Source organism: Orbicella franksi, chromosome 15, assembly GCF_964199315.1.
Source record: "Orbicella franksi chromosome 15, jaOrbFran1.1, whole genome shotgun sequence".
In the NCBI taxonomy this organism is placed as follows: Eukaryota; Metazoa; Cnidaria; class Anthozoa; order Scleractinia; family Merulinidae; genus Orbicella; species Orbicella franksi.
The window spans coordinates 9,732,747-9,753,269 of record NC_138159.1 but is presented as its reverse complement, the minus strand read 5'-3'; the positions used below and the strand labels follow the sequence as shown (position 1 = coordinate 9,753,269).

Here is a 20,523-nt window from a genome sequence, read left to right as displayed (position 1 = left end):
TGGAAATTCCCGAAGTGATAGTGCGCAATGGAATATGAATGAACTCAAGTTTTTTTTTTTTTTTTTTTTAAAAGTATTAGTTAATAACGCAATGTAAAAGGAGAAGGTATAATATGAACAGCATCGAAATAGGAAAGCATTGATCAGTAACCTAACCTTAAGAAACCTTTTTAATACCCTGAAATATCCCAGGACATGATTTTACATTAGATTTCTCGAATTACCCGATTTTTTCAAACCAGTTTTCGTTTACTTTCTGGCAGATTCGAAAAATTGGCATTTCACTATGGATTATATTTTGATGGAGTGGCGTATGAATTGAATTGTGTGTGCAGTGTGAACGTCCTTATAATATACGCCTCAGCAATTTTGTAAGAGCTCAAAGTCTTATTTCATGTCTCAGTCTTTTGATTTATTTTACGTTCTTACCCCATACATCTTGTTACTAAGAGATTAAAGTTTATACACAAAAGACTGACAATTTATTTTCAACTCGAGTCTTCATCATTGAGATCGAGTACAAATCTTTTTCTCAACGTTAGAGTGGCCGCAGGAAAAGGTAAGGAACACTATTTTTTTAATGTTAAATCAATTTAAAAGTTCAGCATCTAAACAACTCCAAGCTTCGGATCCCACTTCTCAAGTTAGTCTCAGTATGATAACGTTATAACCCTTTTGGCTCAGTACCCGGCTCAAATTATTATTACTTCACTCGTAAAGCACAATAACTCAAGAAAACTATATCTAAAAAATACGCTGATTGACCAAACGTGTTTGACATACTTTTTTTTTTTTGAGGGAAAAATTGCTAGGCTTATTTTGCGAGCCAGATCAGTGGTCGCGAATCATCAAGGGAAAAATTGGCCAAAGAAAGTCGTGGTTTGTGTTCTCTCAGCTATCGACTTGTATATAGCTATTGTGACCCTTAATCAGTTTAGGCTGAAAATGTCTTCGAAATCCGCTCTTTCAGTTAAGTTGTATATTATATACTCGAGGCGGAACCGCTCCCTGAGCGATTGAATACCCCTCAGATGCACAGGTGTAAAATTAAATCATGAGTTTTTCCAGTCAAAATACAACATGCCTCAGTCATTTCATGTATATAAAACCAACTTTTAAGACTACTTGCTAAGTTTTGGCTTTTCTAGTCGCTATTTAAGCCACATACAAGTGTGTTAAGAATAGTCTTTTTTGTCGGCAAATTTCTATCGGCGTATATGTATTGGATTTGATGACATCTCGGTCGTTAGGTTATTTCATTCAACGTTAATTTCGTTCCTATCTTCTATTTAACCGTGAAGTGCTACCACACAAGTCCTAGCAAGAGCCGATATTTATTCGAAATTTCACAAAACAATGGCTCAGTTCGGTTAACTCACATACACGTATGAACAGTTGCTAAAATGAAGCTCATTTTTCTCCGACTAACACGCACTGATCAGTTGTCTCAGTAATAGATTCGAAGGGCAAACTTTTCCGACCGAAACCACCATTGCTTAATTTATTGTTAAATATTTATAGTTTGTGTGTGATTTCAAGCCAACATGTACAGGTGTGAAGTGACTCCTACATGAGTCACACTCTGTATAACAAAGAGTGTTTTTAGAGGCAAGAAAACTTCAACTTCAGTGTTTCAGGTTGTTGATAGCGCTCGATACCGCCTTGTGCAAAACTTGCCTTGCGTATAATGTATGGAAAAGAACGTTAAATAAAAAAAAACTGTTCATTTAATTCTCTTGGTTCACAAAAAAGAGCCTTCGTCTTCTCTTCGTATACACAAATTTAACTTCTTGTAGATCAATTGGCTCTGCCTTGACGGTGACGTTCGGAAAAGGCTGCATTTTACCGGAGTAGATAATTAAACACCCCGCAGGGTTTCAGCCGCAGGGTATGGCGAATGATTTATTAGATATACCTATACTAAATTTACATTACTTAAAAACAAAACAAAACAACGAGAGGAAAAGCAATTGTGAAACTAAGAATAGCATCGTATTAATAATTAAGTTACTTTTTACGTCAGGATACATTTTAATAATATCTGATATTTAAAAGACTTAGAGATAAATCCTCTCTTGCTAATAGCTAGCCATTTTTCTATCAAACTACTCCCCAAGAATCCCTGTTTAAGGTGGCCGAACACAGTTTCGCGCGCGCTTTTGCTGATGCAATTCAGAGCGCACAAGGATTGCAAAAAAACAAACGTGCCGTCAAAATAGAGCGATCATTTTGCTTACTCAACACCCGCAGTATCTGTGCTTTTTTTCTCTATAATTGAACGCAGCGTATTGATGGCTTTAGTCTTTTATTACAAAGGTATGTTAGAAAAGGTAACGATGCAAAGAACCCTGCAATTCTCAGCTTTTTCTTTGTTACCGAAAGAACCCAGTTAAATGCAGCGCATGCATAGTAAGTAAAAAAATTGCGATTGAATGAAAATTGCACTCTCGGAAATACGCCTATTTCTCGAGCCACTCATTAGAATATCACGAAATTTGGCACGAAAATACTTTAGGAAATAAGTAACTGGAGTATTGAAAATAATTGAACTTTAACAAAGGAAATTCTAGATATTCCAGTGAACCTTCAACAAGGGATAATTAAAGATCTCTCTGTTAAATTATTAGCAAAATGGTGTCAACTTGTGAGAGTCGCTACAAGCTTGTTGCATGCAAATTATAAAGAAAATCTAATGACTAGATTTTCTGCAAAAAAACAAACTGAAACCGATTTTAAAGGCCTGTTTATATTTATTCATGTTGCCATAGCAGCGACACATACGTCAGCTTAACCATCAAAAAACCAAAGTTTGTGTTGTTAACTAGCTTGCTGCCATTTTTGACGACCGAGGGATCAAGGGTTTTAGAGAAAAAGGTGAATGAAATACAGGTATCAAAAACTGTATTCAGCCACCTTAAGTCAAAATTCTTCTGCAACATCGAAATAACGCACGGCTGTTTTCAAGTAAACAACTGGATGATGTGGGTGGTTGAACAGTCTCCTTGAAAATTCAGTTTTCAATACTAACGAGCGAGGACAGGCAAACATTTGCCTAAAAGTGGCCGTTTTTTGATACGGTTCGTGAAAACGTTTGCCCAAATTTTGCCTATTTTATTAATTATCGCGAAGGTTCAATGGCTATAGGGCGTCAAACGATGTCGTATAGCTACCACATTATTGGTGTTCAGTTCCCAAACAGCCGTGAATATAGTGTTTCCCCGCGTTGGGTAATGAGTTCGTATAAAAAAAGAGAATTCCAATTGTGTAGAAACGCCAAAAAAACCTCTCCATGGGGTAAAGAAAACCAAAACTGAATATACACTTTAATTAATATTCTCAGTCTATAGAGATATCCAGTAGACCCCTTGGCGCCGACGCAACAAACATTAAAATAACTTTGCAGTTAAAAACCAAAACAATAAATTGGTTTCCGACCTTCAAAATTACACAAACATTAATAAAAACTGACTTAGTTCAATCGAACCCACACTAACTACTCCTTGTCAAATACCTAGGGCAATTCAGTTGTATTTGGCGAGGTTTCTTTCTCGCTATTCGGTAAGCGACGGGGAAAAAATTTCCCTGGTCAGATAAGTTTTTCTCTGAAGTCGTAACACTCTTAATACAGCAAAATACCTCAAAAAATCATAGCTTCGTATTCTTCGGTAATTTTCATTACATAGCGATGCCGGCCTACCCTTTTGGTCCTTTTGATATTTGCTAAGTGTTTCGTTTAAAAGTCTCCTTGTTCAAACACTGGCCATGGAGTACTGGATTTGAACCTGAGGCCTTTTCGACGGAAAACTTACCCTTATTGGTTGCGCTCATACCAAGCAACTATAAACTTGTCATGGAAAACTAGTTAGTGTACGGAAGACAATTTTTTCAATCTTGTAAGTTCTCTTTATCCCAAGTGTGTGAATGTTTTTTGTTTGTTTTTTTAACCAGGCTTCACGAATTTGTTGTAAATTGAAAACTTTAAATATATTAAAATCGCTGGATGAACTTATCGTAATTAACATAACCGTTCCTCTGAGAATAAAAAAGTAACATGAAAAACGAAGTCAGATCCACACTTGGTAGGATTTGTTTTCTTATTTATATTCACGACTCGTACACAGTGATGAGTGTGTAGTTCGAACTGCGTGCAACCGCCTGATACGAAAACGCAAAAACCCATGGCCAGTGGTAAAAGATGGGAGCAGCGTATTCTCCAACCAACTGCAGGCGGACTAACCTTAACTTAAAGAGCAATTATTTTAAGGTTTTCTTTAATTTATAGGTAATTTGTGATTTAAAACAAACGGATACCTTGGTCTTCTCTTGCTTAAAAGTAAATCAATCGTAGCATAGGTTAAGTTTCGATTTGACTTTTCACCGAGTTTTAGCCAGTTAAATTGTGAAAGAGGCCAATTGAAAGCGGTCTACTGAGGCATTCCAGGGGGTAAAAACCACACGCCGCAGGGCAAGACAAGCCTGTTGACGCCATGAACGTATGCGTGTTATTAACCCACAAAGGCTTAGGGTTTGAACGATCCTGATGGACAGAAAAGATCAAAGGCCAATATTCACGCTCTACAATTCTTACAGTGCTGTAATAACAGCTTTATTAATTGCACGGCCATTGCATGGAAACTTAACTCGGTCTAATTCCAGTTTTTAGTTATTGGCCCCCACAGAGCTGTCCAATGGTATTCCCAGGTATTATAATTAAGTTTATCTTTCTACATGTATTACAGTCGAGCCAAATATTGAGAACTCAGGTATATTTTTCATGATCAAAGGTCTCTTTTTTAGTCAATGTTAACTAACCCAAGTCCGGTCGTTGATTCTTCTTTTATTTCTCCTAGTGGCATGCCATTCAGAACTGGGCTTTAACTTTAAACTTGCGTTTTTGTTCATTTCTAACAACCTTCGGTTACGTCCTTCTTAAGGCAGATTCAAAGTTATTCGTGAAGTAATTGTGTCCAAATATTGATTGGCTAGTTCTTGTTCAGTACTCAACCTCTAGCTACATCCATACGTTCAAGTGCTTTGGTTTTAGCTGCCCAGAATTCACATAAAAGCTTCACTAGTAAGATTTGTAAAAGAAAGATCTGGAAAGAAAGAATTGTCATTGCAAATGTTGAAGTTTTTAAAAAAGAGCTGCCCCAACGAGGAAGCATGTTGCAAGAATAGACTCCTTTTTGTCTCTCTAAGCTAGTGGATATCTCAACAGTGAGATAACACGCAACAATTTATTTTTAATCTTTTCTACCTAACAGACAAAATTGAGAATGAAAACCGCTGGACTCCTATTATTTCTGAGCGCTGTCGCTAGTGTGGCTACAATTGGTAAGTAATTCATCAGATGCAATATGACAAAAAACAACAAGAACACAATGAAAGACAGTGGGTCGTGTGTTTTAGGGGTGGGCCATTTGACTTTTCAGGGGGAGAGGTGATTTGTGACAGGCACGAATTGTTTTTTTTTTTTTTTTTTTTCCTCCATGTAATGTACTTTCTTTCAGCTCACTGAAAGTACGTAAACTATTTTCCGGCAGTGTTCGTGTTTGTGAATTTTTTGAGGGTACAAGTTTGCTTATTTTTTTTCAAAATGCTTACGCTTACGCCGGCTTCCTGAAACTCCAGGGAAAAAAAGATTTCCCCCTCCACCGTGCCCTAGGGCAAGGTCTATGTGAGGTTTAAAGGAGAAGGTCACTCCAAGAAACGTAAATTTTTTTTCAATGCTAATAAAAACTTCTCACTGAGGTTTGCTACTCGATCGCCGAAGTTTCAGCCTCAAAAGTGCAGGTTTTTCGTAAGAAATTCGTCTCCAGAGAAGCCCAAATTCGACATCGTGACCGCCATTTTGAACTGCACTCAGCAGCCAGGCCTAGTTTTCGTGACGTCATTCCATCCAAGGGATTTTGTCCATAGCTTCCGACAAGGCTTTTAACTACCACTCTAGGTACGCTATGGCTGCTCTTGAGCCACATTTCGAGCCAAACGTGGACCAAATCCGAAAATGATAGCAGTGAAGATAGTGATCTAGTGAAGAGGATAGTCGCTTGGAAAAAATGTTTTTGTTTAGCCGCTTTGGTCTTAACGATGGTCTCGATTTTAGCCATTTTGTTCTCAAGTAAGATTGGTTTTTGAACTCTAGTCTTGAATTAGATTTGTTTTTCAGAAGAAGCCATCCTACCCAATAAAAGCATATAAACATTGCTTTTAACATTGGTCTGAACTAGGGAACTAATTATATGAGTACCACCGCCTAATTTTTCTGGGAGTTCTTCCCCCGGACTTACCACTGGAAGGCAGATCTTCTATTTTTTTTTTTTTTTCATTTGCTTTTTATTTTCAGGGGGGTCGATCAGGTGCTATGAATGCTCAAGCCAGAGTGCATGCGACGCAATAGTTGATCAAACTGAGCCTCAAGAATGTAGCGAAGTGTATGTTGCAGAGTCCCACCAAGTCGTACCCGAGTTTGATCGATGTTTGCGGATCACAGACGTTGGTCCGACCCCAGTGTACAAGAGAGTCTGTGGCAATCAGCGAATCTACGACGAATATATGGACGATTGTGCTCTCCCGGAGTGTGCAGTGTTGGCTTGTTATTCAGACAAGTGCGTTGTTTGATCGTGTAGAAATCAATGGGATTTAGACTCTGTGGTGTAATTTCGGTTTCCTTTTCTCCCGGGGGAACTCTCATACAAACAGGATGGAGGTGCTCGTCGGAAATGTTGAAAAGAACCGCTAAGAGGTACTAAGATCCTGTTTTGTACGCGTGGCTTGAAAATTTGTCACCCCTAATAAGTACCAATTCTAAAACAATACAATATCTCCACTCATATTTTTTTGGCTCAATACCCTAACAGGGCCTCTAAAGCTCCAGCTTTGGACCTTTTGAGGTTAAACACCCAGAGAGGTACCGAAACCGCTTTTTTAACCCTTTAAAGGTACGACGAGCTCGAGCACCCCTGTTCTTTTTATACGGGAATCCCGCGGGTCTTTTCCTTTTTTACTATAGCTGTCGGTCTCATTCTAAATCAATTGAAAGTTGAGGTTCTTTAATCAATTAACTGCTTCCAGTGGAGTTAAAATCCGTAGCGTAAATAACTTCCATTTGAAAATATTAGCTGTTTAGGCCAGCTCAGAACCGAAAGGCTTTTAAGTCAGGGTCAATTTTGAAGAAAAAAATTAAATCGAGAACTATTGGTGTTTTACTAGATATATAATATGTAAGGGAAATGTTAAGTAAATGCTGGGTATGAGGAAAAACAGAGCTGTAAATTTGTGTAAACTGTTTTCATATAGTGTTGGTAAGTTTTGTTTCTGTTAATAAGTATAAGTGAAGCAGGGTTTAAGATAAAGATGGCTGTTCCAAAAAGGTTCCCTTTATCACTGTACAATTGAGAAAATCACTTCATTAAGTTTGGCTGAGACCAGACACTTATCTGCACTGCAGTGCAAATAAACGCGCGTACGTTCGCAATTTTCTCAGTCATATAATAAATGAGTAATCTGTGTCGTTTGAAAGCCAAAGCAATTCAGTAAGGATTTAAACTACGCGTAATATTTGAAAATTCTTTCAAATTGCACTCACCTAAAGGCTCGTGCAATTTTGAGAGGATTTTCAAATATCACCTGTAGTGCAAATCCTTAATTGCGCTCGCATTCATACGATTACCTTACGCTTCAATAAAACAAATTTCATGCATTAGACGAAATTTTAAAAAAAAAGGCAAAGTGGATTTTATTCAGATTCCAGCCAAAGATGTAGCCAGAGATGTAGCCATTTCTAATATCTCGTTTAATGTACATTTGGAAGTATTAATGTTAAGAAACTTCGTCCTGGTCTTCACCGGGGTATAGTGTAGCAATCGGAGGGAGAAATCTAACTCTCGATCTGAAAGTCTTCACAATTTTCTTTCGTGGTTGGGCGGGTTCGCTTCTCGTCTTACGGATGCCGTCGCCTGGTCTCTTGAAGTAACCATACAAGTTGGGGAAAAAGTTTATCGGAGGAAGACTAACGGACTTCGTATCTAGTGAACCTTCGCTAACTCGGACCAGAATGCTGAAAAATATAAAAATCGTAGAGGCACTTATCGTTTGTTAACAGGACAGAGTGATTCCAGGGCGAAAAATCATGAGTAATAAAATATGGAACCGGGAGCTTACATGCGCAAAAGCAACACTTTCTGACAAATAGTAGCGCCTATATCAAGTGTTATCATACTTACTCAGAGCAGTTTTCAGTCGATCGAGTGTCGAAAGTACCGGAAAATTCCGAAGGTAACGACCTCCAAAAGTAGCAAAAGTAATAAAATCGAGGCCGTTAATAAATCCCGAAAGTTGTGAGCCCTCGAAAGAACGGACCCCACCATCCCTCCTCGAAAGTAGCAAGCCCAAATCTATACCCCCGCGAATAGCGAGACCAAGGTTCAATAGTATATAACTTTTTTGAATCAAAAGTGAAAGTTATGCACGGTAACTAGCTGATAACGATAATTACCGCACTCTACAACAACAAAAGGTATCGCTTAAGCCACGAAACGTTGTGAAACGTCTATTCGTCTTTATCAGACCTGATCAGGGAGGCAGCGTGGCCGAGTGGTTAGGGCGCCGGACTTGAATTCCGGAAGTCGCGGGTTCAAGTCCCGATCTGACCACTAAGCTGGAGTTTTTTCTCCGTAGACCTTAGTTCAACTCTTCTGTCATTGTACATAGCCAACTGGTCTGCCTCCTGCCAGTTGGGATTTTTAACCATGTTATGTTCATTTGCATTATTTGTTTCGACATTCTGTTTCATTGGTCCTGAAAAGCCGCATTGAGGGAGTGGTCAATTGAGATATATTATTATTGTTATCATCATCATCATCATCATCATCATTATTATTATTATTATTATTATCAGCGCCAACGTTTACGTTATATAACGGTTTTGTTCCTCGAAAGCAATGAACCCCTGAAATTAGCTAGCCCCAAAGGCTGCTTATTCCGAAAGTAACGAGGGTCGTTAATTACTTCGGAGGTTTACGGTAAATCGCATTTGCCCTGTTTTTTTTTTTTTTTTCAATACTACGCTATATCTACCATAAACCTTGCGCTATATGCCATGATGGCTAAGCCAATAAAAACCCTTGAATTGCATTATCCATTGAACCAGTCTTCTAACAATTCAGATAAGTACATTATGATCATCGCTATTAAAACTGGATCATTGGATAATGAAATTCAAGAGTTTTCATTGGCTTAGGGATCCTAGCATATGAGCCTCTACAAATATGGTAAGCGCGCACGTAATTTTTTTTGGGCTTTTTTATTTTTATTTTCTTTTGGTTTTCTATACGTTGTGGGCATAACAATTATTCCACTCGCGCTTGTTAGATATGAGATTATTATCACCAATTCGTCCGCTACGCGCCCCGTTGGCTATCCATCATCCCCAACTCGATCTCATGGAATAATTGTTAAATATAATATATAGGCTTGAACGGCAGATGAATGACTTAACACATGAAAAATCATCATAGCTACGTCCGCAAATTGCGTACATACCTGCGGTGATCTTTCAGTTGTCACCCACGTATCAAACAGTTTTTCAACTATTCTATGATATATGCGTCATAGACAAATAAACTGATGTCTTACTCTTGAGCGGCCTGCCGACTGCGATTGATGTCCATGTTCAATAACTTCGGTGTGGTGATCATTGTAGTAGGAAATGACGACATAACCTGGATTGAACGGCGTAGTTAGAACAGATTCAGCTTTCAAAAACGAAGCTAACCACAATAAAGCTAATACTTTTCTCTTGGGACTTGGGATCAGCAAAACTTATAGTACTCGTTCAGTTCAGAATAGAATTTGAACGGTAAATTGACCCTTCGTGACAGAGAAAGGCATAAACTTACTTGAATAACGCGAAGGAATAATTGAAAAGTATAATAATGTGCTATTTAACTATAAAAAAACTTTGACTGATATTCTCATTCATGGAACTCTAATGACAAACATTAGGACAGGAAATTTTGACCAGGAATCAAATTAAAGCAGTGCGCAAAAAGCGAAAAATGTTGAGTACGCTAATGAACCTGTTCAAAACTATGGGATAAACGCTTAACGAGAACATACAATGTTGCTTTGAAGCAAACATGCAGGAACATATAAAATGAAAACTTCGTATTTAAATCCATTTTCCTTTAACTTCCCAAAGCTTGGACATTTTCGTTTGCAGTGCTTTTCCATTCAAGTTTGGAAGGGGCGGACCGCCCCTTCTAATGCGAAACGACTCTTGGTTTGGTGGCCTCCCAGCGTAGCGAATGGGTGGGGGAGGGGAGGGAGGGGTAGCATGTTTCCTTGATCAGTTGAAAATTTCACTTTTTTCTCCCTTGTTCCCTTGTTCGCTTTTGGATATATCACCTCTTCCCTCAAATTAATCCAAAATATCCCTTGTTCACTTGAAATAAATGATCGTGTTCCCTTGTTCGACATAGTTCCCCAAAAACTGTTGGAGGCCCTCACTCTTGAGTAGCACCAAAACAAGCTCGTTTCTATTTGTAGCCGTACATCCCCGTAATTACCATACAAGCAGTTCCCCAGGGATACACATTACATCCCCCGATACCTTCCATGAAGAACTCTGGTTACTTTCATACGGGACCCCTGCGCCTTCCACCATAGAGAGGGGAGGTTCCTTAGCTGCTGCTGCCTGGGCCATCAGCTCCGATTTCCGCCGTTTAGCACGTTCCTTGGGAATATTTACAGCTTCTAAGATGTCGGCTTCGTTGATGTCCTTGACGTCTTCTTTAATGTCCTCCAGTCGTGGAATTAAATCCATTGGTTTAATGAGCAATACTCCGGTCTCTTCATGAACTTGAGTAAGACTGTAAACAGAAGTCACTCAGCATTAACTACAGCAGTAACCGGCCTATACAACTCTCGGTGGTTCACGTGACTTTTCCCGCCCAAAACGCTGCATAACTGCGTGTTTCTCGTTTTGCCTTCTGATTGAATTGGTTCATGACAGTTTCGCGAGTGATATTTTGCTGTACAATAACTGTCGTTATGACAAGTATATCGATAAGTAAATGAAGATGTGTGCTCACACTTGACAGAGCTTTTCCAAAACATCTGCTCGAGCTTTGATAAACTCTTCTTTCTTCTTTCTCCATGTTTCTTTTTGCTGTATGTATAAAACCAAAGGCAACAGACAATTAGATACACGGGTCAATTTCCTAATCCTTACCCAGAAAGGATGGGAGATAGAGGCGCGGTAGCATAGCCGACTGTGTGTTTCAACCGAGCGAGTTCGTGTGTATTTGTCGTCCTAGGTTTTAGTGGTTTCGTCCGTCGTTCTTTACCATTATCAAGCGGCTCTTGCCAGAAGAGAGAATTTGAGCGTGCAAAGACGATCGACTATTTCGGTTCTCTTATATAATTGTGTTTGCAAAACTAAAACTCGTTTCAGTCTAAAGCTTAAAAACATGTTTATCGAAAGGAAAGAGTCTCCCAATTTGCTACTATAAGAACTCTGTACAAAGACCAAAGAGAATTTTTATTTTGAGTCACCTGGATCATCCTGTCTTCAGTTTCTTTCAATGACAGAAGAACTCTCTCGTTGATGTTTGTTTCCATCTTCATTCTTTGCACGGTTTCCTGAATTTCCTTAACGCGTCGGAAATGCACATACTTCTTCACCATTTCGATGAGACGTTTGCGAGGGAAATCCATCGCTTCTTTAACCAGTTTTGTTGTAGACTAAACATGATAAGATAAAGGGGGAGTTAAAGGTTTGGGTGGTTTTCAGTTGCGAGAGAGATAATAACCTTCGATAAGACATGAGATGCACACTGATAATGGTAATAGGACCGAATGTAGTTCCATTCAGGGAGGGATAGCGCGAGAAATATAGAACTCGGACGAGCGCACCGTAGGAAACATTAAGAAGGAAGCTATTGGCGTACGTATCCAATTATAGTTATCCGATTACAAAACGTTATAATTGGATAACCATGTGATCCGTGGCCGATTATATATTAATAATCATAATAATAACAATAACAATAAAGATAACGATAACGATAACGATAACGACAATGATAACAATAACAATAAAAATTTAGTTCTAGCGCATTACATCGAAAATCTCAACGCTCTTACAAAAAAATAGTAATAATTTAGGATCAAGGGTCCCTTATAATAATTAATTACAATGTAAAAACTAAACAAAAAAATGATTGGCATGCTTAAAGATTAAACGAAAAAGTTTTAAGTCTGTTTTTAAAAATGTCAACGGACGGGGCGCTTCTCACGGCTAATGTAGGGTCATTCCAAAGCGTGGGTACACAAGATGAAAAAGCGCGACCACCATAGTTTTTTGTCCTAAACACCGGCCTATACAGCCGCAGGTTGTTATGTGTCAAGTAGGAGCGCGAAGAACCAACCAGGATCGAGAATTTTGTTATAGATACTGTAACTGGTAATTTATTCATTTTCCTGTTAAAACCTAACAACTAAAAGCGCATATCAGACCGATTATGTTTAGGGAAATTACGTCTAATCCAGGGGGCAGCTACAAGGCGGTGCCTTCGCAGTTTCCCCGGTTTCCTAGCACGAAACAACAAGGAGTATTACTGCTCCACCCGAGATGGGGTGCAAGACCATCATAGACTTCTCTTCAACCCCCCCCCCCCCTCCCCTTATCCTCTCTCTCCCCCATTCTCCCTATCCCCGCGAATTGCTATCTCATTTCCTGGAAGTTTACACCCCTTACGATATGTATAGAGGTTACCTGATACAGTTCTTTGGAAATTTCGTTTTCCTTCATAGCTTCCTCGAGCAGCTGTAAATTTCTCTGTTGATCCTTTCGGCGAATGTATTTTTGTCCAATTCGGCGACTTTTCCAAATCGAAGCCAAGTTCTTTATGATACTTTTCTGTTCGTCTACAGTTTTCTTCACGTCTAACTCTCTCCTTATAACTCTCTTCAACTGCGCATCTTTTTTCTTCACCTTTTCCTCGTTCACTGTCGTTGCTTTCTCGACTTGTTTTTCGTGGGTTGAGATCTCAGTTTGCAGTTCTTTGAAGCGATCCATAACCTCTTGCCTTCTTCCTTCCTAAAATATGATAGAATAGACAAACGTTTAAGCAATTTGAAGTAGAAGTGTTGTGTTGAATACACTTTCTCTAGAAATCTTTTGGGGACATAAAAAAAGTTCAAGGCATTTTTCCCTTTTCTGGCACATCTAGTGACTGATCCAACGCCGAGAAGAGGTTTGGGGTTAGGTGGGATGTGTGGGGAGGGAAAGGCCAGATCTAACTCTATCTTTATAGTAGGTCGTACAGGGTCTCTGAACTAGGACTTTGCTCTGACAAAGGGCCAATACTCGAAACATCAGCTTCACAAACTCTCTATGGTGATTATTTTACCTTTGTCAACTTCAAGTTGATGAATAGCTGAGTGATTTTCTGAGCTAGGCCCTGCTTCGAGAGTCAGAGAACGTCCGCAGATGTTCTCTGTCATGCGTGACAAAGAAAACGCTGGGAGAAAAATGGCATCGCGCGCGTACTTTTTCGCCTTCACGCGCGCAACCATTTCTCCCCTCAATCTCGCGCTTTCACTTGACAGACTAACGGTTAACACTATGTTGGGTTTTATTCCTTAACGTTGTTGCATATCTACTTAGAAACGGCTTCTGTAAAACCTTCATTTACTTTTTTTTTCTTCCTACGATATTCATACATTGTCAAACAGTCAGGAGGGTCTGAATGGGGGGAGGGGTGGGTGTGTGTAAATGTCCGTTTTCAGTTAAAATTTTGCCTAATTATCAGTTGTCAGTTAAATTTTGAGCAATTTTTCGGTTGTCAGTTAATTGGCGCTGTCATTAATGAACTAAACGCCTTAAATGGCTTAAATCTCTCCTTGTTGACCCCTTTTATAAACAATACAGTCGAACTTCTCCAACACGGCCACCTTGGGAACAGTGGAAAAAGGCAGTTGTAGAGAAGTGGCCGTTATAGGGATATAATATGACAGCCGTTTTTATCGGAATGCAACATTTTTTAAAAAGAGAAATGCTTATTTCAACATATGAATGGTATACCTAACTAGGAAATAGTTTTATAGACATACGCCAAATTTGAGGCAATATCTCTTGACTCCATGGAATCATATTACAGATAACGTTAGATTTATCAAGTTTTTGGAAGGATAATTTTGGCATCATACGTTTTCATTTCCGCACTTTCAAGAGAGGAAAAGGTTTGTAGAGACTACGATAACCTCAAACAAAAACATTTGTTTGTTTCACATGAAATGCTACAGGGTAACAACTGAAGATACGTTTACAAGAAAAGGTTCAATTCACCTTACAAAATTGAACGTCCAGTTTAACAAGATACATGAACAACAAAAGCTGTAAATCACGTTACAAAATTCTACATCAAATATAACAACACGAGACATTCTGATAACCCAACTCACAAGTTTAATCAATCGATCGAACGGTCGATCAATCAAGAAAATCACAGCGGGTAAAAAGAAGTGAATGTATGAAAAGGAAAATACAACAAAATCAAATCATTTAAAAGCGTATTAATAAAATTGTTTTATAAAGAGAAAAAAATAAAACAAAAGAGAGCAAAAGCACTACAATAATAAATCAAAAATTACATGGAAATCTAAATAACTACAAACTAACACTAACAATAACTAAATGATTTAAGTTCGATTATCTGTCAAAAATTTAAAAAAATAAAAACTAGCAGCATTACTGGCATTCGACAGCAACTTGTTTTATACGTTGCTGGTAGCCAAAGGAAAGGGCAGCTTCGACAGTTTAAGTGCCACTAACATCCTCAACCTCCTCCCCCACAGCTAAACTTGCTCCCTATAACACTATTTACATGTCAAAAATGAAACCTTAGGACCAAACTGTACTTTTGTTTTGTTTTGTTTGTTTATTTGTTTGTTTTTTCATAGTCTCTTCCAGGCTTTCAGTCAGTTTGATCGCAGCGTGTAAAACAATGAGGAAAAAAAAAATCGCGCCCAACTGACTTAACGCCTGGAAGAGACTATTTTTAACAGAGGAAAGGCATTTAGCCCGATATTCATGGATAATGCTAAAATTTTTGTCATCTGTACGCAATGAATTGTGTTCATTCATCAATCACACTTCCTCTTGTTTAAGCCTAGTTTTCACTAGCGACGCAAGCACAAGCGCAAGCAATAGGGATGACCCAAGTAAAAACGAAATTCGACGCAAACATAAGCACAAGCAAAATCATCCGAACCGTCCTCCATTTTGGAAAACTGTTTAGGCGGGGGGTAATCTGGATTCAGTCTTTTCGTTGGCCAAACATAACCACGTGTGGTAAAGCCTGGTTTTCACTGGCGACGTAAGCACAAGCGCAAGCGCAAGCCCAAAAAAAAAGGAAAAATTTCGATCCTTGTGCTTATGCCTACGTCAAGGTCGTTTTCCCAGTGAAATAAGAATTAGTGTGTTTGCGCTTGTGTTTGCGCTTGTGCTTGCATCGCTGGTGAAAACCAGGCTTTAGAGAAAGCACATCAGTCTGTTTTCATACAATATTTTGTCTCTTCGTAATCATTGCGATAGCAATATTAGTATTTTTGTAGAAACGCAAGAAACCAGGACAAAAGAAAATTTCCACAAGGCTGGACGAGTGAAAAGTTGATGCCGAGCTGAAAAGTCTATGAGAAACTATAGTTACCGGAAAGAAAATTGAGAGATTTGAATAAAAAATATACAGCGAGAGAAATCCGTCCCTTGTGCTGTTTATAGCGGAGCTCCGGCGGCCCGAAGGGCCCCCAAGCGGAGCCCCATACTCATATAGGAAAGAAAAGGAAACCCATGAGTTGATTTTCTCATGGTTATCATGGCTAGCGGTATTGCTCGTGGACGCGTACGCACGACGACGACGACGGCGGAGTTGCTCAACATGACGGCCATACTCGAAATAACAGGTTGACAGAGGCACGCAGCCTTGGTTTACCGTGTACTTCCTTGATATTGGACATCCATGTTAGGATCAATTGACACCTGTCAAAACAAGGTATCAGCTGACCAGTATCACGTGACCATATCACGGGCCCAAGTTTACAGCTCTTTGAGGTCACGTGTTTTTTAAGTTGACCGCTGACCAAGTGCTGGTTCTCGATTGGATCGCGGGCTCATATTAGATTAACTTGTTGGAAACAGGGCGGGATTGATCGGAAGCCGGTTAACGCTAACCCAGGATTAAAAGTTAATCGAATTATAACTTTTTCTTCTATACAAATGTTTTTTGCTGTTTCGTTTTGTGTATATGGTGATTATTGAAACTCAAAACAGAAGGCCAAACAATATACCGAAAGCCTCACCGCAAAGTTACAAAACTCAAATCAAAATTCTACCTTTTCCTGGGTCAGCTTAATCGGGCTTTGACCAACCCGGCCCAGGAGCTACGCTTTTAGGCTGGCCTAAATCTATATATTATCAGTAAAAGCTTAAGTCTTTCAATATGTAGGCGTTCAAACTGCTCAAATTGATGAGTAAATCTACTACAATATGAATACTTTGTTAGTTGTAACGCTGGTCACGAGAATACGTCCATCTGGCGCTGTTGCTATTTCAAAAGGATCTGGTAATTAAAACAGTGATAGTTTTGCCTGTGACATGACCGTCTAAAGAAAATTGCTGAACTAGGTTATTGTAATAATCACATACAAGAAGATTATTGGAGCTGTCTGGAAGCATACCATTGTCCGTCTTGATTCCCTCTGCTTCCAAACTTTTAAAGGAAGGTTCCTGACTGATGGAAACCTTTAATGCAGTTATTACCTTCATCAGATACGAGAAACATGTTGTATTCTATTTCGCTTCGCTCAGCCGAATAGAAAACATTTCTATTATAAGCAGAGGAGACAAATAATACGACAAATAGTGGAGGGAGCCGCCAGGAATAATCGAGTTTATTTACAAGAATTCTGAGACACGCTGAATACAGGTTACAAGCCAGAGAATAAAAGAAAAAGATACACTCTATTTTAAACAACGACATTTACAGTAAGAAAAAAACAGCCTCGAGTAAACTGGTCGACGTCAAGTGGTGTGATATTCACAAGTAGTGGTATAGGCCTGATTATCCCAATGGGAACTAATACAAAGCAACCTAATTAAACACCTAAAAGAAATACACTTTTTGTAAGGAAAACTTCTTCTCGGAAATCCGAGTTTCTCAGGGCCGCTGTCTCCAAACATGATAATAGCCCGGGGGAGTACTACCTTATATGGGTTATATAGGTATGTGCGGCCCCAAAGGGTGTGGGTTTTCAGCCATTTTGGTCATAAATAAGGTATCGATTTTAGCTGATACTGGCCATTTTGGTCATAAATAGGGTATGTTTTTTGCACTCTAGCCTTGATATGGGTATGTTTTTAAGAAGAAGTCACTTTTTCACCTTTATCGAAAACAAAATCAACAAAAGCCCTTCACAAATTATGTTTACGGTAATTTAACATTGGTCTGAACTAGGGAACTAATTATAACGCGGGTCTGAAACAGGGTTTTGATTTAAGGGTTAGGTCATAAATAGGATTTCGAATTTTTGGTCAGGTCATATATAGGGTAGGGAATGTCGCAGATTTTGGTCATAGATAGGGTAAGGGTTTTGGGAGCGGGCCGCACAACCCTACCTGATTTTTCTGGGAGTACCCCCCCCCCCCCCCGCAAGGGATAATAGTCCCACCCTCTTGTGTTACGACCTGTATCCCATCTTTGCCACCTTCAGTTACAAGAATGTTGTGTTGTTCATCCAGGCAGACATCAACCGAACCGTCAAGCTCTCCTTTTGCTGCCTCATGTTTTCCAAATGTTTTTACAACAGTGCCTGTCTAGACATCTACTTGTTGTATTCTATGGTTTCCGTGATCGCTAACCACAATCTCGTTATCGTTTAATTATGCAAAACACACAAAACGTGGGGAGACATGATATAGTTTTGGGTTGGTTGTAGGTCTCAACACAAATCGAGCAAGTAGTGTCTTTCTTGAGATTTCCCAGATGTAAAAGTCCAAGAAGTGACTGGTAAAGAAAGTCCTCGCTACATTTAGGAGACGTGGAACTCGATAATCATTTAGCAAAGACTTGAAGGCAGACAAGCAAAGTGAAGTCCTCTGAGTACCAACCCGGGAAAGATGACATCGCCGCTCCGCCATCCACGTGCGGTACGAGCGCTACAGTATTCTCGTGTAATGTGTCTTTACCTCCGAAACTAGATATGCGCTGCGGAAATCTCTCCAAAGAGTGAAAACAGTGGCAACAGGTATGGGATGTTTAAGAAGAAGTCAGTGGACATAGACAAAGTACTGGCATGGAGTTGTGGGAAAATCAATGCCTCGGGAAAACAAGCAGCAGATTTTTTATTACAGAACAGCTCACCTCCAAGAGTCTCCATACATGAAGTTCCAGTTGTTGTCCTCGTATTTCTAATTTATCACTCGTTCCTTTCAATTTTCCTGCCTGCATTGGCCTCCGTAAAGTCTCACCCGCATGGTCCTTTAAAATTGAAATAATAATAATAATAAGAAATATGTTAAACACGAGAGACGAGGCCTTAACACATTTGAAAACACCAGGCGATTTCGTTCCCAGGGCATTTCCTTTAGAAACGAGCAGCCGGCTCCCAATTTCTAACGGAAAAGTCCCGGAAACGAGGTTAAACAGAAGGACGAGAGTTGAAAAAAAAATGGCGACGAAATGTTTTTGACAACCTTTGTTAAAACACTGCTTAGAATATGGAAATTCTTACGTAGCTCTTACCTTTAATTCTAATCGTTTGCTCATAAGTCCCTTTGAAAGATGCAGTTCCACTGATATCAACATCTCGTTGGATAAGATAGCCATGCGCGCCAACATCTGCCGTGTGTCCCCGAAATTTTCGTCCAGCGGTAATGGTGCATGAGAACGAATGGCATGCGCTTCTTGACTTAGATCTAAAAACGGACAAAAAGTGACTTGCTGAAAACCAAACATATTAAAAAAAGACTTAGAAAATATGCTGTTTGTAGTTACGTGTAATGCGCTAAATCCAAACAAACAATTTTAAATAAATGTACTTTTTCACTAGCTAATCATCGTTCTTTTCCAAACGTTCTAGATTTCGTTCATGTGGCCTCCCTCTCGAGTTACCATCTGAGTTCTGACTGGTTTAACACTATTGAGCAGTTTCCAACCAATCAAAACGGCCAATCACAAGAGACGGAAACAACCCAATGAACAAATGAGATCACCAAGCAAACACAAGTAAACGGTGCCAAGCGCGGGGATTTGTTTTCATTTCGCATTTGATTGGTTGAGAAGGTGGCAAGACCTTTTCTAAAACCAAGTGTAAAATAATTAGTTAACTATATTTTGCCCTTTTTACTTTCCTTTCAATGCACTTTATTTTAACACTACTGTATTCAAATCGTCTACCATGAGAAATCAAAAATACCAAAAATACATATCAAAAGCAACAATAATACCGCAGAATAAAGCAATACCGAATTACTTTTGCGGCTCAATTTTTTAACAAGAGTAAAACCAAACTCAATAGACTTTTCCCGCGGTTGTCATCTATTTGAACTTCAGCTTCAAATTGGCATCGGTCTAATGTCTTTTTTTCACTTGCAATCGTTTTCGATTATAACTCTCGCTGCCTTATACGGATTTATCGCACTTAACTGGATCGGAAGTCATTTTATATCTGCGATAACAGATAACTTGGTTAATTACGATTGAGAGTCAAAATCTTTGTATAATATGAAGGGAATAACCACGTAAACAAGACTATATTTAAAAGCCAAACGAACCAGGTTGAAATCAACTGAAACCAAGATCTCCGGCTGAAACTAAGAATTAAATGTATAGTTGTGTTAAAATTAAGAAACTAACCATTATCTTAAGGTAGGTATGGAAAACGTAATCTTTAGTTGAAAAGATTATTGCATTAATATTGAGAGAAAGGCCGTAAGACACATTGAAAACTGATTTAATGAAACTGAAATACAGCAAAATGAGTTGATACTGGCCCTTCAGTTTGTACAAGCCACGACGAAGTGGCTGTGCAAATGACAAGATTATGTAAAAACTGAACCAACTTACGTTCTCTTTCCAGTAGTGTTGAGACAGTGTCCTTGAATCTGTTGAGAGCCCGCAGCAACAGCAAAGATTCTTTGTGAATATTTTGCACGTCTTTTTTGTGATCTTGTTCCAGTCGTCTTAATTCAGCCTGGTGTCGCTGAGTTTCTTTACTCATATGATCTTTCATGCTCAGCAGCTCGGCTTCGTATTGTTGTTTTACTTTTGCCACCATTTGACGCGCGGTCTGCGGCTCCAAACCCAACTGAAGTGAGGTCTTTCTGCGTTCGCGCCGCGGTCCACCCGCCATGCTCGCGATACTCATTGTCGCAGGGGTATTGGGAAAGGACATCATTCGTTCCTCGAGACATTGGATTTCTTCCATGAACTGTCCGAGTCTCTCCTCTTGGTATTTGAT

At 39.2% G+C, this 20,523-nt stretch overlaps 2 protein-coding genes across 2 annotated transcripts; one reads left to right on the top strand and one right to left on the bottom strand.

Moving 5' to 3' along the window:
• Nucleotides 1-549: 549 nt before the first annotated feature.
• Nucleotides 550-7,550, top strand: LOC145470481 (uncharacterized). The gene is made up of 3 exons (XM_081454300.1): nucleotides 550-559; nucleotides 5,265-5,334; nucleotides 6,347-7,550. Exons 2-3 carry the CDS (start codon nucleotides 5,277-5,279, stop codon nucleotides 6,619-6,621), a joined length of 333 nt encoding a protein of 110 aa, XP_081310426.1. The 5' UTR covers nucleotides 550-559; nucleotides 5,265-5,276; the 3' UTR covers nucleotides 6,622-7,550.
• A 2,082-nt stretch (nucleotides 7,551-9,632) lies between these two features.
• On the bottom strand, nucleotides 9,633-13,983 carry LOC145469202 (uncharacterized). The gene is made up of 5 exons (XM_081452897.1): nucleotides 12,779-13,983; nucleotides 11,557-11,745; nucleotides 11,094-11,170; nucleotides 10,613-10,871; nucleotides 9,633-9,722 (listed from the first exon to the last, which is right to left on the bottom strand). Exons 1-5 carry the CDS (start codon nucleotides 13,079-13,081, stop codon nucleotides 9,633-9,635), a joined length of 918 nt encoding a protein of 305 aa, XP_081309023.1. The 5' UTR covers nucleotides 13,082-13,983.
• Between the last annotated feature and the right edge of the window lie 6,540 nt (nucleotides 13,984-20,523).

Excerpts from the sequence above, each read along its gene's own strand:
- LOC145470481 (XM_081454300.1), top strand. The coding sequence starts at position 5,277 with ATGAAAACCGCTGGACTCCTATTATTTCTGAGCGCTGTCGCTAGTGTG. Across the intron at positions 5,335-6,346 it reads CGCTAGTGTGGCTACAATTG|GGGGGTCGATCAGGTGCTAT; the intron begins GTAAGTAATTCA and ends TTTTATTTTCAG.
- LOC145469202 (XM_081452897.1), bottom strand. The coding sequence starts at position 13,081 with ATGGATCGCTTCAAAGAACTGCAAACTGAGATCTCAACCCACGAAAAA. Across the intron at positions 11,746-12,778 it reads TTTCCAAAGAACTGTATCAG|TCTACAACAAAACTGGTTAA; the intron begins GTAACCTCTATA and ends TATCATGTTTAG. Across the intron at positions 10,872-11,093 it reads TTGGAAAAGCTCTGTCAAGT|TCTTACTCAAGTTCATGAAG; the intron begins GTGAGCACACAT and ends TTCTGTTTACAG.